The 14,341-nt window shown below is 39.0% G+C and overlaps 1 protein-coding gene across 4 annotated transcripts in view; it reads left to right on the forward strand.

The window, feature by feature from the left end:
- The window catches only part of Adam23 (ADAM metallopeptidase domain 23), a 156,414-nt gene that overhangs the window by 1,450 nt on the left and 140,623 nt on the right, over positions 1 to 14,341 (forward strand). For all 4 annotated transcript variants that reach the window (XM_047546469.1, XM_047546468.1, XM_047546470.1 and 1 more), the window contains exon 2: positions 328 to 545. In XM_047546469.1, coding sequence (XP_047402425.1) covers positions 328 to 545 — 218 coding nt within the window. The remainder of the gene's footprint in view (positions 1 to 327; positions 546 to 14,341) is intronic.

Below are 14,341 nucleotides of genomic sequence, written 5' to 3' on the forward strand. Positions count from 1 at the left end.
GAAGGGGTGGAGATGAGGGTCAGGACCCTTGAACAAGTACTTTTAATGACTCTTCCCTAAGTACAGTCTGCCCCTCCCCCTCGTCTCTAGATGGCTAGAAAATGTATACTTGATTCTAATACATGATTGTGTAAGCCTTATTGGCCGTTAACCTATTCAGATCTTTTCATTGTTGCCATAACTTGCTTTTCTGTGTCTCCACTTCTTACCTGCTTACACATAGAAAACTTTTAAATCTAATTAATGAAAAAATGCATTTTAGTACATATGTATTTATGGGGTGTATATGTTTGTGTTTGTGTATGTTTGTGCTTCCTGTCCCCCCAGCTCCGCATTGGAATGAAACTGCAGAAAAAAAATTGGGAGTCCTGGCAGATGAAGACAATACATTGCAACAGAATAGCAGCAGTAACACCAGTTACAGCAATGCAATGCAGAAAGAAATCACACTGCCTTCAAGACTCATATACTACATCAACCAAGACTCAGAAAGCCCTTATCATGTTCTTGACACAAAGGCAAGACACCAGCAAAAACATAATAAGGTAGGCAGGAGGCTGGGCAGGAGGCAATAGCAGAAAGTAGCTGCCATTGAAGAGTTTTCCTTTGATTTGATTTTCTGCCAAAATCTGATTTCACAAATGTTACTGCAGCATTTGATGAAGAAACCAATTAATATTATGCTAGGGGAGAAACTGGAGGGAATTACATGGACTCTACTGGGATAGGGTTACTGTTTATTTCTTTTCTCTGACTAACCTGGAACTGGCATTTTTAGATGCCCTTAGAAGCTTAGCAGTTGAAACATAGTCCATGTGTCTTTCAGGTGCATTGGGCGCTGAGCAATAAATAGCCTGACTGTGTTTATGTCCCGCCTTGTTTCTGTGAACTTTTATGTAAGGGTGCAGGATTCTACCTCCCATGATGTAAAAACTCCATTCAGTCTGCACATACAAGGTTGTTGCAAGAGGCTGTTTGGTAGCAGTTTCCCCATCAGTCTTTCCATTTAGAACTTGAGTGTTTAAGTTTACTCTTTCTTCAGTTGATCATTAGGAAGAAAATATTGCAGTTGTATCATCAGTAGGTCAACAGTTTGACATTTTAAAAGATTATGAAGACTAGAAAAAATCATTTGCATAATAAGAAGACCAGTTTTGGTTGACATAGTGCTTCAAAACTTAATCTGCATTGATTGGGAGCTGCTGTTTTACTTTCAGTTTAATTCAGAAAGTGTCACTGATTTTTAAAAGGACATTCAGTGGAAGATAAAGATGTTTAGTGGCCAAAGAGTTTAAGGGATCTACTTAAACTCTTCCAATTATTTATTTATTAACAATATTTTTGACCCAGGCAAGTTTATAGAATGGATTATTGTATAATAATCCATTAAAAGCAGAAAATAGAATCTACATGTTAAATATTTCTTTTGACCTATATCTGTTCATTGACAAGAGCAGGAAATGTCTAAACTTCAAGAATTTAAGAAAACTATCTGTGGTTTATATCCTCCTTTTTATTAGTTTTCTGGAAATATGGGTAAATAACAGTATTTATTCCCATTTTACAGATGAGATTAAAGACATAAGATTTATAGGTGACTCTCCAAAGACTGTAAAGCAGCTATTATAAAATTCAAGAGACCTGCATATTTAATTTTTATTATTTTTTAAAACAAGGCAGAACTTGGAGAAAATGCTTCCTCCATATTGAATATTGGTGAAGTTAACTTTGTTTCACATTATATATATATATATATATATATATATATATATATATATATACACACACACACACACACACACACATATTTAGTTGTCAATGGACAATTTATTTACTTATTTTTATGTGGTGCTGAGAATTGAACCCAGTGCCTCACACATGCTAGTCAAATGCTCTACCACTGAGCTACGAGCCAGTCAAATGCTCTACCACTGATCTACGAGCCCAGCCCCATTTCACATTATTATAAAGTGGCTGCTGCCCACCTTACTGAGATAATGGGTCTCTTTTCTCTGTCAGGTCTTTCTCACCAGCAGCTTCTCTGTCATTTAATGGGCTAATACATCATGTCTACCATTTGTGTTATTGATAGTGGGTGTTGCCTTTAGGAAGAAGTGTCTAGGGCCCCTTTGATAGAATGAACGGAGGGCTACAGTTTTCTTTATGAATGAGACTTTCTGTGGTTAAGTGATTAGTTCTCAGTGCCTTTGAACAGGTTGCTGGAGGAGAAAAGAACCTGCCTTAAAGCCTATTTTAAAGAAATGTCCAAGCGCCATGCAGCTGAAATGTGGAAGAAATTTTAGTAGAACTTTATAACTGCAGTATTGGTGGCTATGACTCATGCTTGTCTTGTAGTCTAACTTTGCATAGTTGTTTTGTTTGTGGGACATGATTTGACTGTAATGCATCTGACTTTCTGTGATAAGGTTGTTTAACCTTGACCCACCTCTTGGGTAGAGGAATAGAGTCTCATTATGGAGTACTCACTTGCTGTTGGAGTGATTCAGCCTCTCCACTTCCCATCCTGGTGGTGGGTTTCTTTTCTACTTTGGAAAGAATGTTTATATAGAAATTATATTTGAAAGTATTTTTCTTCCTCTCTTGTTAGTTTAATTCAGTGGAGTTTGTTGCACATTCCTGATACACAAACTGTATGTTAAGGATTCACAGATAAGAAATAAGGGTGGGAGGTTGGAAAAGACCTGATCTGTCCTTCAGGAGTCACACAAATGACATAAAGCAGCATTCTAAAAACTTTTCCCATCCAGGTCCATACAATATCATTCTGATGTGGTGACTGCCCTGAAGTTGACCCTTGTGTTCTGTGATTTCCCTTCTGCTTCTGTTTTTAAGCATTTCCTGAAAAAGTTGACTTTTAAAAAGGGTTCCTGTGCTTCCTGCTACATCTTAGGACCACTTGCCTGGTAACAGTGCTGGGAGACACGCTTGTCAGTTTGGCTGCTTTCCAAATGTTTCATTGATAAAGTATAGAATGTCATCATTTTTGCTTTTATAAAAAGAAGTTAAAGAAGTTTTGATTTTAGTATCTGTGTGCTATGGGTCTCTTTATCCTCCCCTGATTCCATAGCACATTTTAATGAAGGCCTTAAAAATGCTGAATCATTGTACCTCTGTGCCTCTCTCCTGGATCCCCGGATTGGGGGTAGAGGTGGAGAGGGAAGTTCCCAAATATAGGTTGCCAGGCCAAGCTCCACATTTATGTCAGAAGACGTTTCATAAGTACTCAGTGATGATGGGTCCTAATTACTTAACGACTGTGAAAGTTAAAATGTTTATTAAGTCTTTCAAAAATTGGGGAGTTTAAAAGCAGGTTGTGCCAAGCACTTCTGAACATACAATTGCCACTGAAAACCTTAATGTTTCATTGTCAAAGAATGTTCAGGGATTCTTTCACTCTCCAAATGAAGTTGTGAATAACCAATTCTCCAAACTGCCATTTTGGGGAGGAGTGGACACAATTAATAATTACACCAGAATGAAAGGCATAAACCAAGATAGTCCAGAGCAGACAAGGAATTTATAGACAACTTAGAATTAAATGGTTATGTGCTTTATTTTTGTGCTTAACTAAATTCATATTTCTTCATAGACAGTTTTATTTTCTGATGATTTATTTTTTTTTCTTATTACCTGGAAAGTGAATATTACTACCATGTAGCAGTAGTAGGACCTGAAATGGAAAAAAAATTAATTTTGTTTTGTACTGTGAAATAAATATTTGGTCTTCATTCTGTGTTCTCCTGAAAGCCTTGGAGTCTCCTGAATGATAAGAATGTCTTTTATATGATAATATTAAGACTAGTGTCTGGGGTCCTCTAGATGCTTCTGGGTGGGATCTGATCACCAGAAAGACTGAGGCATGATTGGAGAGTTAGGACATTTAGTCTCACCCCCAAGGACAGGGACTGAAGATGGAGTTGATTACCATTGACAGTGATGTAATCAGTCATACTTATGAATTGAAGCTTTCATAACAACCCGAAAGGACTAGTTTCTGGAAGGTTTCGGATAGCTGAACACATGAAGGTTCCTAGAGGGTGGCACACCTGGAGAGGGATTGGACCCCCTTACCCTTTCTCCAATAGTGAGCTCTATGCATCTCTTCCATCTGGCTGTTACTTTGTATCTTTTGTAATACCCTTTGTGATAAGTTAGTAAATGTGTTTCTTTGAGTTCTGTGACTCTCTTAGCAAATTAAATTGATTCTGCGGAGGGGATCATGGGAACTATAATTTATAGCAGGTTCAGAAGCACAGGTCCCAAGTTGGGGCTTATGATTGGCATCCGAAATGGGCATCCAAAGTCTTGTGGGACTAAGACCTCAATCTCTGGGCTCTTACCCTATCTCCAGATAGACAGTGTCAGAATTGAACTGAATCAGAGGACATTTAGCTTGTGTCCAATGGAGAATCTGTAAATTGCTTGGAGTGTGTGGGGAAAAAAATTCCCCATATCTCTGGTGCCAAAAGCTTGCATTGAGTGTCATGTGAGAATGGAGAGAAAAAATACTTAGCTTTTTTTTTTCTTAAAAAAATATCTATATCTATATCTATATCTATATCTATCTATCTATATATATATATCTTTAACTTCTTAAAAATCAATACTTATTTTCTTCACTTGAGAGACTTTTATGTTCCAAAATGGAATTATATTATTACTAAACATTAGATTTTTATTAACCATTAATGCACTATATCAATAAATGAACCATACATTTAGAAAGCAGGGGAAACACTTTAGATTCATTCATTCATTCACTCATTCATTCATTCTGAGATAATCCTATGAGGTCTATTCTAGGGAAGTTTAGAAACCTTTTCCTGAAAATTTTCTTTGGAACTCACTTGTCTTATATTCCATTCCCTTAGAATTCTTTTCTCTTCTGTCTGAAGGGAATGGAAGGGGTACACTATGCATTCCACAGGGCATGGGAAACAGGACCTAGAGTTTGGACAGATATAAATGAAATCATCCAAACAAAATTGCCTTCTGCCATGGACGGATATTTAGGTAAACAGGCCTTTTCTAGTCCCCACCACCCCAGATTGAAGAGAGAGAAGTTTAGTGAATTCAATATTTATTCATTTATGGGTGCTGAGGGTTGAACCCAGGGCCTTAGGCATGCTAAGTGTGAGTCCTGCCACTGAGCTATTCCCCCAGTCTAAGTGAATTTAGATGACAGTGATTATTTTTGCTTTCTACTTTACTTTTGAACAAGACTACTTTTCAGAAGCTCCATTTTTATTGGCATGGCATAGGGGTCCTAAGTGTCTCACCTGTGAGATATTTTCATACATTTTTAGAATTCTGGAACATATGCTTTTATGACCCTTATTATCAGGAATCAATTTTAAAAAGTCAACAGAAAGTTGACTTGATATGACTTGGAATATGGGGGAAAAGATTCAGCTTCCCAAGTAGCTGGGACTTCAGGCCTGTACCACTGTGCCTGCCTGTTTATAAAGTTTTATGGACTATACTGTGAACATGTCCTTGCTTCTTCCTAACTCAGTTGTATGCAGTTAATTGTTTGACAAGTCTGAATTGTCACAAGGCCCTTCCTCAGATTTGATAGGGATAGATTATGTTATACAAATTTTTATATTGTCCTCAACAGCCCCCTCCCAAATTTTCCAGGTTTTCTTAAGCAGTCATTATAAAGTTATAGTATGTAGAATTCAGACTTGTTGTGGTTTTATTTGTAATCATGGCATGTAGGAAACTTTCAGTAAATATCTGTTAAATGAATTGATGATTGAACACCCATATGTTAGAAAGGGTACAGCAGTTCCCATAAAATTTCATGTTTTAATGAAATTGAAATTTAAGAAGAGATTTTAGTATTTTTTGGCACTATGCTGGATCAATAGGAGAGGTAATTTTTTGGTCTTGAATTTTTGGTACTGTACAAGTCACACCATTTGCTTATATTGTTTAAAATAGCAAAAATACCTATACAGTGGTACCCCTTACCCATAGCTTTCCCTTTTGCAGTCTCAGTTGTGGTGGGTAATGGTGAGTAAGAAGAAGGGTTAGTATGATGAGATTGTAAGAGAGAGAGAGAGAGAGAACATTCATATAACTTTTATCACAATATATTGTTATAATTGTTTTATTTTGTTATTAATCTCTTATTGTGTCTTATTTATAAATTAAACTTTATTGTATACATGTGTATACAGGAAAAATCATAGACTGTATAGGGTTTGCTACTCTACCTGGTTTCAGGTATCCACTGAAGATCTTGGCATGTATCCCCTGAAGATAAGGGGGTAACAATTCCTAGATGATCCCCGTCACTGTTGCCCACCATTAATGGGTCAGTCATGAGCTGCTCGTATGGTAGTTTTTGTCACTATTAGGAGTTAGTTGCTCGATGTCACAGCAAGATGTGTCTGTCTGCTTGTATTGTTTCTAGCAAATCAGATTCATATGTGTTAGGCATTCAGGTTTGTTTGATTCAGAACACATTTATTAAATACCTCTTTTGAATCAGGCACTGTGCTAGGCTCTGGGGATAGGACAAGAAGTAATACTTAGTCCCTACTCTGCTCGCTGGTGGGGTGTCAGGGAGCTGGTGGCTGGTGGTTCATATCTGTGTAGTTACAGTTGTAAGAACAGAAGTTTGTGGACACACAGAGGGGAGAGTAACCTTTGCCCAGGGAAGTCAGAGGAAACCTCACAGAGGAAGAGAGAACTGGGCTGGTCCTCAAAAACCATTAGGAAATACATTTGTGCAGGAGGTGAAGAGAAGAGAAGCCAGGGGCAGCAGAGCAGAGGCTCTGCCTGCACCACCTGGTCTGCTGGGTATCAGCAGCACCTTGGATGTGGCTAAGTGTAAGACAGGAAAACCAAAGCGTGGGAAATTTTAAAGAATCAAGCATTAGGATTAAATTTGTAGTGACTTTTAAAAAAAAAATCCTACTTTATTCTCTAGAAATCCAGCAACAGATATTTATAGAGGTAACTGCTGAGACTTTTGCTTAATGTCTTCACAAAGGATGAACAGCAAGTGAGTGCCAGACAGAGCCAGGATTTGAACCCAGGTCTTTCCTTTGCAGAGCCTATAAAGGAGAGAGACAGGAGGCACTAGAAGTGACAGGAGTAGGAGGCAAGGGTTGTGAGGGCTGGGTCAACACCAGGGGCTTGGTTTGGGGTTCATGCCATATCACATGGGAAGCCCTGGGGGGTCAAGAGCTGAGCCTGTGTTGTGCATGTGGCTCCTTCTGGAGCTCCCCTTCTAACAGCGGGGGACCCACCACAAACACAGCAACAACGGTTACAGTGACACAGTGATTTCAGGCATGGACAAGTACTTGGAGAACTTAAAACGAAACACGGTAGAAGTGGTGGGTGCTGTGGTCTCTCTTGACGAAGCAGAACAATGAGCCTCCAGCCCTGCTGGGACTAAATCCACCTATTGTCAGCAAATGACTCCTTTTTAGATAGTGTGTATGCAGGCCATTACTGCAACCCCCTACCTATTTCTTGTGCTGAGGTTTGATGTGCCCCCAAAAAATTTGTGTTGGAAACTTAATCCCCAAATTCATGTGTTCGTGGCATTTGGAGGTGGGGCCATTGGGAGGCAATCAGGATTAAAGGCAGTCATGAGTCCTCATGATAGCTTTAATGGCTTCATGTGAAGAGGAAGAGGGACCCTAGCTAGCACACTTGATCTGCCATGTCATATGGTGACCTCAGCCATGTTATGATGCAGCAAGGAGGCCCTCTCCAGGTACCAGTGGCATGTTTGTGGACTTCCCAATCTCCAGAACCATGAACTAACTAAACCTTTTTTCCTTATAAATTACTCAGTTTATGGTATTCAGTTATAGCAACAGAAACCATACAGATTAAGATACTTTATTGCCCAACACCCACCCTTCTTCATTTTTGTTACTTGTTTGGCCTGTGTAGGCATTTGAGTTTGGACCATAATTTTTGATTCTTTTCTTCCATAAAATCTAGACCATTTTTGATCATTTCACCCTGAATTGATTTGAACAGTCCACAGCTGTCCTGTTGAAAGTCTTGCTTCAGTGTGTGTCCCAAATAATCTTTTCTGCTCAGGGGTTGATTCATTTTTGCTAACTATATAACTTCTGGTGTCATTCTGTCTTCACTGATTCTCAGGTTCAGTTGACAGTGTGGGCCAACATCCTTATTGTTGTAGTCAGTTGAAAATAACCCAGGCTAGGCATGGTGCTCCACATCCCAGCACCTCTGGAGGCCAAGGAAGGACAACTGCAATTCTGGGCTAGCCTCAGTTACTTAGGGTGATCCTCAGCAACTTTGAAAGACCTTGCCTCATAATTAGAAAAATAAATAAATAAAAAGGGCTGAGGACGTGGCTTAGTGGTAGAGTGCCTCTGGGTTCAATCTGAAGTACCAAAACAAGCAAACAAATCACAAATCACAAAAGCCTTTACCTGGTGGCATTGCTCAGGGTTATGTCTTTATCAATATGAATGTAAATCAGCAGGAAGAGAGCTATCCATTGACTGATCCTATTTTTCTCAGCGGTGCAGCTGGTTTCCCATTCTGAGAGTGAACCTCGGAGTCATCTTTGACTGCTCTCTCCTTCATCTCCTGCCTATAAATAGTGGCTTATTAAGTCTTGACGTTGCTCCCTTGAATCCCTTCCTCCTCCTATCTCTGCATTGTTCTGCCCTCCCCCCCCACTTGTTCTCTCTCCCTGTCAATCCATCAGTCTCACTGTTGACAGATGGAACACTTATTTCATCATGTGATTCCCGTTATCCACATTCAACAAGCATGCTTTCAGCTAGCTACATTTTCCTGGTGGGAGAATGGAGAGGACGTAGACTCTTGAGAATTGCCGCTTTCCTCCTCATCACACACATTTGCTTCTCCCTTCTCCTTCCAGCCTTCTCCCAGGCTTGTTTATCCAAAGGCCAGTCCATGGTGGGAGGTAATTTTGTCTGGATGATTCCATTCTTATCTGTCCAAGCTCTGGGATTAGTTGTGGAAAATCCTTGTGATCAATAGCAATAACCTAATCTGTCAGTAATGTATTCTCAGACTTTTAAGTTCAAGTTCTTGAACATTTCTACTTCAGGAAATCCTGTTCTGTTCATCTTTAAGATATGAGTAGTTAACTGCTCATTGTGTATACGTTTTCTGAATGAAAGTATTTTTTCCTTTTGAGAATATACATAATCGTAAGGCTTTGTTCTTACAAAGTATTCGGTTCACAATTGATATAGAAACCCTTTAACCTTTTGTAGGGGCCCTTCATTCCTATAAGTTGTTCATTCAGAGCCCACTGAGTGTCTGAATTTTGCAATTTTACAGGGGAGTCTTTGTGTTTAGAATTTATATAAATTCAGTAAGATTTTAATGGAATTTAATTCTAGGAATTCTATTATAAATGGGGTAGACCAGTTATCATATTTTACTCAGAATAAGAAGTTAAAAAGGATAATGTTCATTCACAGCAAATTTGAATAGAATTCTCTGTCACTGGCTACCCATTCTGCAACAACTGTGAATTAGCTCCGTGCTTCAAATATATTTTCGTTATATAGGTGTCTTCACTGGCAAAAGGGTAGACAGAAGCTAAATTCCTCCTCTGGAACATTATAAAGTAATGAATTTGAGTTCTCCTTTTAAATCTATTGTGGAAGATATTTATTTGTTAACAAGAACTACCTTAACACTAAACGTTTTTCTAAGTCTTCTATTTAGAGATGAAAAGGATGGAAATTCAAGCAAATTTCCTCTACCGATAGACACTAATTACAGGGTAATTAAGTTCAAATAAACCAGTGAGTAGAAGTGTGAATAGGACCCACTGCAAGTAACTACATTGCTCTGAGCTTGGCTCTGTAATTATGTAGCTGGGGCCATTTGCCTCTTGCTTATCTGCATAGCAATGTCCATTTGAGGGAATTGTCCTGCCATATTTTTTAATTCTAGTTGGGTATTGTGAGCAAAGTTACCACGTGCTCCTGGACTCCTCCTTCTGGGGGTCTAAAGATTAAATCTAGACGCAGTCCAATTTAAGCACAGTTAGAGGCATATAAAAGCATTCCAGAACAATGGAGAAACTGATGTTTGAGTATCTGCTGAATTCCAGTGTCTGTTTTGGGACTTCCTTACCCTTAGTGTGGACATTTAAGAATTTGAAATATCTAGTTGTAGTACGGGTCACTTTATTGGATGCTTTGTGCTCCTTTTCATTTATTAACAGACCTGCTAATACCATGTACGTGTAATAGTGGTATTGTCAATGGACTCCTTTGAGTGTACATCAGTCAATGCTTAGAGAAGTCCCCTCTTGTTAGCTAAGTAGAATGTAGTAAATCAACTTGCAACTCAATTCTCTAGTGCCTTGATAAAATACAAATATAACATGTAGCTTTTGTGTCAAACCTAAACAATTTAATTGAGTCACCGTCATATCTATAATCTCACATGGTCCTTACAGTGTACTTACCATGATTGGTATCACTGTGTTCTTAATGATGAAACTAAGTCCTGAGAGGTCAGATCAGTTGCTGTAGGTCTTCAGAATAATTAGTATGATCAGAAAGACCAGAACCTTGGTTTGTGGATTTCTACTTTCTTGTTCTTTAATTGAACCTTGGATTGGATAGGGTGATTTCTGTTCCTTTTAGATACCTTTCCTCTTGATGATAAGGACCTATGGCTAATGACTCCTGTACAGGTGTTCACACCCACACATTTCCCCTGGTGTTCCTCTGTAACAAACAAGATTTCTTATCTTTTTCTTCCCGCCCCCAACAACTGAGTACTTCATATAAAAATCTCCTTTAAAACTGCCAGCATTTGTAAAATATTTTGCATATTTGCTTACCTTTCCTTGTTACTTTAGAGTTCTTTTTCTTCTATTAGATTCTCCTTCTTTATATACTGAACAAGGATGGTCATGTTTGTTGTTTCCAAATTATATACCAGACATTTGAACCATTCTGAAATAGTTTTTCTTTTCTTAGAAAAACATTCTCTTATACTGTATAGAAGTACCCAGCTTAAAGAAGTAGGCTTTGAAAAAAGCTGAATTTAATAAGAACTGGTTAAGCTACCCTCTCTTTTTTACTCTTCGAAGAAATGACATAACAACCAATTTAGACTTTTTGTCAGCATGTGAAATGCAGGGTAACCAGTATTTCAACACTGAGAGGCTATTTCATTTCAGAGCTAGGAAACTGGCATTTCAGCGATCTGGTGTATCCATTTATTTGTGGGATAACTGTGATTTGTACCAGACTGTTTAGAATATCAGAAATTCTTCTGACTTGCCTTACTACCTCTGTTGCTGTGTAGTAGAAGAAGAATTGTTGGGGGATAAGGACCAGGGGTTCTGAGAAATCTGCAGTTACATCTACTCAGACTTGGGTAAGTGACTTAGTCTCTCTAACCCCTCTCTATGCCCCATTGTCCTTATCAATAACATACACAATAATAAAAGTTCCCACCCCATAGACTGTGCCTGGCCTAAATGGGATCACCCATGTAAGATTTGCCTAGTGTGTGGTATACAGGGACTTAGTAAGTGGTATTAATTACTGAGCAGTTCGGGAACTCAAGTTGTGAACTGCTTTTTCATGAATAAAGGCTTTCTTTTATTAAAATAGAACATGGGTTTGAGGGTCATTCCGAGGACAGTTATGGGGAGGGGCGATTCTCAGGGTCTTCCAGGTGTTGTGGCTGCAGTGTGCTTGCCTGATCTGTGTCAGATGGAAGTGGATTTAAGGAGTGTGTGGGAGGATGTGTGTGTGTCTAAGAGGCTGCCATCCCTGAGCCAGGTAAGTAGATAAGACTCATGCTCGTACTCTTGGGGAGTAGAAAAGTGTCCCTACACCTTTGAAATAATCTGAGCATCCAGCGAAGGCATGGGTATCAGGCATTTCAGCGAGTAGTAAGGTGAGCCATTTTCTTCTTGGAGCTAATTGCTGAGTGTGTATGCTATGGCCTCAAATACTGGTACTCTAAATAGCATACAATCCTGTGACAGTTTCCCTCAGAAATGTCCCAATTAGACATCCATTTCTCCTCCCCTCCCCCAATTCTCCAAACCAAACCAAACCAAACTAAATCCCCAAAATACTTTCAGCTGCCATTGACAGTTTTCTGGCGTTGGAATGAAATGTAACAACGATAAAACCATAACAAATAGGATAGTATACAGACCTTCAAACCAGACAAAAATTAGCAGGGTAAAAATAGCAGATACACATTTCTATTTTTGATTTGGACCCTGGGCTATAATTGCTCATGCTTTGACCAGGAGGTAAAATCTTGGGCCATGTGTCTTTACTGAGAAAAGTACCTACACTGATTCCCCTTCTCCTATAAATTATTGCGAAAAACAGTGAACGCTCACTAATTATCTTGCTAATTACTGTGGGCTGTCCTGTGTGACATAATGAACTTGCATCTCTGCAGAATGTTTAAACTGTAGTTAAAGTATTTAGCACTGTCAGGCTGCAGAAACACCATTGCTTGTTCCCTTCAGAACCAATGGGACATTGAAATGATGCTACCTTGTCCTTTTTGGGTCTCATAATGGTCTGTAAAATAGTTTTCAGAAATGGTTATATATTTTTCTTTCCCTTTCTAATTAAATCTATATTTTTCTTTTTATCTATTCTTTTATGTGGGTAGTAATCCTTTTTAAGTCCTCTGATGCAGTTAGCATTATTGCCCAAACAGTAAGTTTATAAACTATCCTGGCTGCCTATCAGATCTTAAATTTGTATCTCCATTTTCATTTTCCAGAGTTCTTGGATTTCCCCTGAGATGTTTTCACACCCTGTTGTGTTAAAAGTTTATGACCTTATTTGATGTGTTCGTATGAAACATTGTCTGTGATGTAACCTTTGAGAATCTTGGCCCTTCCACAGAGGCACGATCTTTCCCTTGTTATCTTGACTTCCGTTCCAGTTTATCTGTGTCTCCACTTGGATGTCTAATAGGCAACTTGAGTTTATCATGTCCAAAATGGAGCTCTTCATTCTAACATCTCCTGCCCCATCCAGGCCCTCCTGCATTCTTTCCATCCAAGCATCTTCCAGCTGCTCAGGCTGAGAGCCTTTTCCCTTCTTTTTCTTAAAGCATCACTTGAAGCCATCAAATCTCATTCTCCCTTTAAATGCTACCCAGAATGTAACCACTTCTCCACTGGCCCACCTGGTCCAATCCACCATCTCCTCTTCCCTCCATTGTTACAGTGCCTTTCCAACTCTTGTCCCTGTTCTTGTCCTTCCCCCTCCACTCTGGCTTTGGTCTGTTTTACCCACAGGGATCATGTCACTTAGCTCAGTGACCTCTAGGAACTGCCCATCTATTTGGAGTGACTTCCCCCCCCCCAATCATAACATGGCCACTGTAGATGATTAAGCTGTTACTAGTTATTATAGTTGGATAGAAGGAAGTGCTCTTTATGTTTGTATGTTTAAACAATAAGAAGAGTAATAAGATTTAAACATCATGTTCACTGATGATGGTTTAAAAGTGTAATAAACTAGCTGGACGTGGTGATACATACCTGTAATTCCAGCCACTTGGGAGGCTGAGGCAGGAGGATTGCAAATTTGAGACCTGCCTCAAAATAAAAAATAAAAAAGGCCAGGGATGTAGTAGAGTGCCCTGGGTTTAAACTCCAGTACCAAAAAAAAAAAAAAAAAAAAAAGTATAGTGAACTAACTAGCTTACCAACAGTATTAGGCTTTTTTTTTTTTTTTTTTTTTCACTGTGACCAAAATACCTGACGTAAACAACTAGAAGGAGAAAAGATTTATTTAGACTTATAATTTCAGAAATTTCTATGGTCAGCTGACTTCAAGACAGAAACATCATGGTGGAAGGGTGGGTGGAAGGAAGCTGTTCAGCTCATGGCAGCTGAGGACAGAGAGGGAGAGAAAAGGGCGTAGGAGTAAGATACAGTCCCCATGGGCATACTCCCAGTGACCTGCTTTTTCAATTGTGCCTCACCTGCCTGTCATTACCACCATCTCCACCATCTCCACCATCTCCAGCAGTCTACTTAAATGATTAACCCATTGTGTCCCAGCATAACTATTTATAGGACACCCATAAAATCCCAGCAACTTGGGAGGCTGAGGCAGGAGGATCAAGAGTTCAAAGTCAGCCTCAGCAACAAGTGAGGCACTAAATAAAATACAAAAAATAAAACACAAAAAAAGACGAGATGTGGCTTTGTGGTTGAGTGTCCCTGATTTCAATCCCCGGTAACCACTTCACCCCCTGCAAAAAAAAAAAAAAAAAAAAAAAAAAAAAAACTTAAATTGAGCAACTTTATGGGTTTCCT

Source organism: Sciurus carolinensis, chromosome 3 (genome assembly GCF_902686445.1).
Source record: "Sciurus carolinensis chromosome 3, mSciCar1.2, whole genome shotgun sequence".
NCBI classification, from domain to species: Eukaryota; Metazoa; Chordata; class Mammalia; order Rodentia; family Sciuridae; genus Sciurus; species Sciurus carolinensis.